At 38.1% G+C, this 5988-nt stretch overlaps 2 protein-coding genes across 2 annotated transcripts; one reads left to right on the top strand and one right to left on the bottom strand.

The window, feature by feature from the left end:
* Positions 1–1521: 1521 nt before the first annotated feature.
* tma7 (translation machinery associated 7 homolog) lies at positions 1522–3353 on the bottom strand. The gene is made up of 4 exons (XM_051907554.1): positions 3242–3353; positions 2837–2892; positions 2544–2631; positions 1522–2397 (listed from the first exon to the last, which is right to left on the bottom strand). The coding sequence occupies exons 1-4, from the start codon at positions 3255–3257 to the stop codon at positions 2363–2365; spliced, it is 195 nt and encodes a 64-aa protein (XP_051763514.1). The 5' UTR covers positions 3258–3353; the 3' UTR covers positions 1522–2362.
* Positions 3354–3606: 253 nt separating this feature from the next.
* ccdc51 (coiled-coil domain containing 51) lies at positions 3607–5823 on the top strand. Its single transcript, XM_051907329.1, has 4 exons — positions 3607–3775; positions 4230–4594; positions 4687–4851; positions 4927–5823. Exons 2-4 carry the CDS (start codon positions 4274–4276, stop codon positions 5704–5706), a joined length of 1266 nt encoding a protein of 421 aa, XP_051763289.1. The 5' UTR covers positions 3607–3775; positions 4230–4273; the 3' UTR covers positions 5707–5823.
* The last annotated feature ends 165 nt before the right edge of the window (positions 5824–5988 follow it).

Here is a 5988-nt window from a genome sequence, read left to right as displayed (position 1 = left end):
AGACTGATTTAACAGTGTCTTTAGTACCTTTCTGGACTTTGAAAGTGGTGATTGCTATCAATGGACGAGTCATATACCTCTCAGATTTCATCAAAAATATCTTAATTTGTGTTCTGAAGATGAACGAAGGTCTTATGGGTGTGGAACGACATGAGGGTGAGTAATTAATGACAGACATTTCATTTTTGGGTGAACTAACCCTTTAAAAGTTGATGGTTTGAACAGCAAGCAAATATACGCTAAAACATTCATTTCTTCCCAGACTTCTTGATTCCACCTCAAGCTAAGGAAAGAAAACAAAGGAGAAACATTTGTTGACAAAAGGAGCAACTCAAAAGCTTTATAGAAAGATTCACATTGGATTAATAAACTCAGGACAAGAAAGAAAAGAAACCCAGTATTTAAATAAGAATGAATGACAGGTGGTTTTATGTCTCTCTTAAAGGTCCTTCAAAGCAGCCTTGGCTTTCACTTGTTCCATTGCTTTCTGCTCCTGTTTCTGTTGGAACACTATGTCCTTCTGTAGTTTCTAAATAAAACAAGGGATGGATGTTTGCAATTCATCAAGTTATTAAAATGTAAAAAACATTAGAATATCAAACTTTGGCTGATAATGCTAGTCTAAACGCAGCTTATCTCTCCACGATATGTTTAATATATAAATGTAGAATATATAAATTCTGACCCTACCATCTGACTGTTGCTGCAAAAATTGAGACTCCGACGAGGCAACGTTTTCCCCATCATTTACTGTACTATTTTGTTGAGCCCGTGCGGACCGTTTACTGTAACCCATCTGCTTTAAGGTTCGACGTGCTGTGCGTTCAGAGATGCTCTTCTGCACACCTTGGTTGTAACGGGTGGTTATCTGAGTCACTGTTGCTTTTCTGTCAGATTGAACCAGTCTAGCCATTCTCCTCTGACCTCTGGCATCAACAAGGCATTTTCGCCCACAGAACTGCCGCTCACTGGAGATTTTCTCTTTTTCGGACCATTCTCTGTAAACCCTAGAGATGGTTGTGCGTGAAAATCCCAGTAGATCAGCAGTTTCTGAAACACTCAGACCAGCCCTTCTGGCACCAACAACCATTCCACGTTCAAAGTCACTTAAATCACCATTCTTCCCCATTTTCTTCCGCTCTCCTTGTTTGTGCGCGCGGCCTCTCTCTGATTCGTCTAGAGGCAAGATCGACGTATATGTAATACTAAGATCCTCAGCTTCCATTGGTTCGCGCTTCGGGTATCCGAGAGTACGTTTTTACGATCTTGGCCGATTTTTGCCGAACTTACCGCGCTATACTGGATTCATGAGGCAAATTTGGATTATTTACCCAGGGAAAATCACAGAATCATTTTTGAAGATAGCAACCTAAGCTAAAAGTATATGTACAATTTTGGCTCATTTTAGCCCAAAGATAAGGCAATCAAAGCTGAAATGCAATTTTTCTAATCATCAAATTGCATTTCGAGAATCATTTGATCTGTTGTATTGTCAACAAAATAAACTACATTGTCATAATCTTGAGAATGAAAGCTTTTGTTTAATATATGTGGTTTGCCAATGTTCATTCGGTCATACATACTTTTTAGTTGCAGTAAACATTCAAATGCTGCTATATGTAAAATACATTTTAAAACAAAGGTTTTGTGTGTAAAGTCTAAGCTTTGTAATGATAAGACCGTAAATGTTTCATCAGGACTTTAAAATATTAAAGGATGCTCATAATTACGTAATTCCAGACCCATTACTGGGTTTTCGACATTAATCACACTTATCATAAAGACATGAGTTACTGTACATTTAACTTAGTTTTTTTTATTTTTTGAGGACTGTTTCGTATGTTACTAAAACAGATTTAATGTCTTTACAGACACTGAAAGTGAGTGACCACTATCCAGTAGAGGTGGAACTGAAGAATAAACATAAGCAGCTTAAACATAAACAAAACACACCAGCACCAGCAAATTAACTAAACCACAGGATGAAAAGAAACAGTCACACATGACATTTTTGTTTAGGTTAAACAAAGAGGATGGAAAATGTGGAGGCATGAAAAGTGTGACTGGAGATCTGAATATAAAGATGGATAAGAGTTGTTTACATGAGAAGTTAAACTTGAAATGTTTGGATATTGTACATTTGATCTGTCATGAACTTTGAATGTCATATGAATATGTTTCACAATCAAAGACATTAAAATCTGAAATTTTAATTTACAGTCATTACAAACTTTATTCCTTTAACTTTTTCTTTACAAGAGAAATATAAAGTAACTAAAAAAAAATCATTTGACATTGCCATTGTGGACCCAAATCATAAGTTGGTGATTTGAACAGCAAGCAAATATACACTAAATCACACTCATTTCTTCCCGGACTTCTTGATTCCACCTCCAGCTATGGAAATAAAACAAAGAAGAAACGTTTGTTGACCAAATGAACAACTCAGAAGCTTTATAGAAAGATTTTCTAAATTAGATTATTAATAATAATAATAAAATGCATTTATATAAGAATGACAAGTGGCTTTATGTGTCTCTTACTTAAAGGTCCTTTTCCAGCAGCCTTGGCTTTCAATTGTTCCAATGCTTTCTGCTCCTCTTTCTGCTTCTGTTTGAAAGCCATGTCCTCCTGTAGTTTGTAAATAAAACATGGAATGAGTGTGTGCAATTCAACGGGTCAAAATGTACAAAACATTATTTTGAAATTTCCAAACTTAGATAATGTTCTGTAATCATTACTTTACTCTAAAGGCAGCTTATCTGTCCACAAACCACTATCTCAGTGTTTATATATAAACACATCAACCGAAACCTCACTGTATGACTTAACTTACATCATCCACCTCCTTTGACTGCTTCTTGGGAGCCTTGAGGGGTTTCTTTTTACCTCCTGCATAAAGTATAAACAATTTAGGAATTTGATACCATAATAACATCAAAAATAAACTCAAATTTTGACAAAAAAAATGTAATAGGTATACATTTTAATAAAAATATAAATGGATTTTAAAAAACTGTATGATTACAATAAAAGAAAGGCCCAATATTGATTCATTAAAACGCAATGTTTTAATACAGCTAATGCAAATAGTATCGTTCGTATGTAAAAAAGATTTTAAAATCTACATGTTTACAATCTGTGAAGACCTGGAATGATCGGAAAATGGCGATTTTATAACCTACGACGTTTTACACACTCAAACTCTCATGTTTAGCGTTTTTATTTTAATTAAATTTACCTTCTCTTCCAGACATGTTGCTCAGATTATAGCTAATGCTTTTTTCCGCGCTGTCAGGACCCCAGCGGTTACCCGGATGTAGTGCGCCCTTCGTTTGCCTGAAAGAGAGGTGAGTCCGATTCAATTTGGCGAATCGGTTCGTGTAACTGAACTGGTTCAAAACCTCATTTGATTCATTTGATTCGTAGTGTTCCCAGAAAATTAGATTGTGTTAAGTGTTGTGTTGTTTATTATCCAAATATGTCAGCCTCACAGTTGTGTTTCAAAACGAAATTCTCATGTTTGTTTTAAATTATAGGTTAATGAAATGTAAAATTACAGTCGAGTGACTTATAAATACTGTGAGAATCGATTCAACTGAATCATTAACAAATTAATCTGTTCAAAAGAGCACCAGCTAGTGCCTGAAAGAAATGCGCTCATGCAGTAGGATGACATTTCAGGAAATTAGACAGATATTTTATGTACTATACAGTCTGTAAACATGAGAAATTATTGACCTAAGCAGAAACGGGACTGAACGGAGAATCGCTGGTATGCGGTTTGTTGGTTTATATCCTGAAATGAATTCAGTTAGAACTGTAAACATTATTTACCTATTCATTCATTCATTAGCTAGAAAATCAGTTCAAATTTAAGTAAATACAATGTGTGTATGTAATAACAGCATATAGCAGCGTCATAGTTACATTGGACATATTTTAGCTGTGTATTTAACTTTTGAATTACCAACCTAGAAACTTTCGCCTATTTGTTGTGTTACTGACCTCAGAACTAAGCCAAATCTATCATTCGTATTTTATCATTGCTAGCCTGTTTGTGTTATGTATTTGCTCCAGTGTTTTTGTTTTATCCATTCTTGTAGCTTAGTGCAAATGCAAATAAACTCCATTTTTGAGCTAGAAAACATCATTATTTTAAAGGATCACTGATTCAACCTTGTGGATCATCTCATAAAGTCCATGTATTTATTTTACTATGCTTGCAGGTTCTATATTTGACGTGTGGCAGCTCCACATATGAGGCTCTTCAATGAGGTTCAGAGGGAAAACTGTATTTCCGAGCAGCTATGTCTCCACATGTCTCTACCGACACCAGCTGTCTGTCCCGGTCCAGTGGAACCTCCACAGAACTTATTGCACCCAGCAACAAAGCCCAAAAGATGAACCGAATAAAATTATGTCCGTTAAAGACCGCACAGCATCTGCGTTAACGTATGCTGGAGAGCTAGGGAAACAGTGGGGCCGAAATTTGGTGAAAACCACAACAGTGACCGTCAACTACTGGTGGGAGCGCTATGAAGAGTTTGTCGGGCTTAATGAAGTCCGAGATGCTCAGTCCAATGTCACAGAGGTAACGTTTGACAAATGACCCACAAAAGATGCTCTTTTCACTCTTAGATTAATTCATATGTCAATATAATTTGAATTATGTATTGCTATTAGGCTGAAAAGGCCTTCATGGTCGCCAGGGGAATCGTCAGAGAAGCTCACACCAGCCTGGAGGCTCTACAAGTTCGGCTGAAGGAAGTGAGGGACCGTTTGGACCGCGTGTCACGCGAAGAGGCACATTACTTAGAGTTAGCCACACTGGAACACAAGCTACTGCAGGTGAGGTGCACCTGGTAATGTACCTAGATAGATTGCACCATCGCACCTTCCCTTTAACGTTTTTATTGTTTACAGGAAGAACGGCGCTTCAGAATGGCCTATGAGAATGCAGAAGAAGGCGAGCGAGAGAAGTTTGCGCTCTTCTCAGCCGCAGTGCGAGCAAGCCACGAGAAAGAAAGGACCAGGGCCGAACGTACCAAAAACTGGTCCGTCATTGGTTCAGTGTTAGGCGCCCTCATTGGGGTGATGGGCTCCACTTACATAAACCGGGTACGTTTGCAAGAACTCAAGAACTTGTTGCTGGAGGCCCAGAAGGGACCGGTGAGTCTTCAGGAAGCGATTAAGGTCCAGGCCAGCATGCACAAAACGCAACAAGATGAACTCAGCAACCTCATCAACTCACTCAGGGCGACTGTGAAAGGCGGTGTAGAAGATGCGAAAACAGTAAAACCAGTGTTCGTCCCACCAGCGGCTGCCGTTGTCCCAACTTCTGCATCTAATGCCTCAGAAGAAGCGATTAGAGAGATTCTCCAACACAGCCAAAGAGCCCAAGGGCTCATTGAAAGCCTCAAACCACAGCTGGAGCAGCTGGAGGAGAACGTCGGGAAGGTCGGGACGGAGCTACATGCGGTGAAAACGACCCTGCAGTCTCGTCACTTGGAGAAGCCAGTCATTCAAACCCGAGACACTCAGCTCTTTGTTTGTGATACAGAGGTAGTCGTTCAAGGCCTTGGTCAAACAGAGAAAAGACTGGAGGCGCACATCAACAAAACAAGTCTATACAATACAGTCCTGACATGTGCTGCGTTTGCTGTGACTGTGCCAGTTCTGTACATAATGTTGAGAGGTACTTGAAAAGTATGCAGACAGTGTGCACTTGAGGGGCCAATTAATACACTAGTGAATAATGTAACTAAAGAGTACAATTATTGTCCAAGGTTGTGAAAGATTAAATATTGCCAATACTAAGAATCATTGGTTTGTGTACATTTTTTGTGTTCTTTTTATTCTTTCCTCATACTAGAATACAATACTTCAGAATGTGTTTAATTTTTAAAAATGTAAATAATATATTATCACAAGTCCTTTCCACAAAGAAACGCCATTTTAGAAAATGTAAAAATCTAGTTAGTTTTA

The sequence above is a fragment of the Ctenopharyngodon idella genome, chromosome 10, assembly GCF_019924925.1.
Source record: "Ctenopharyngodon idella isolate HZGC_01 chromosome 10, HZGC01, whole genome shotgun sequence".
Lineage (NCBI taxonomy): Eukaryota > Metazoa > Chordata > Actinopteri > Cypriniformes > Xenocyprididae > Ctenopharyngodon > Ctenopharyngodon idella.
This window is presented reverse-complemented; position numbering and strand designations above follow the sequence as displayed.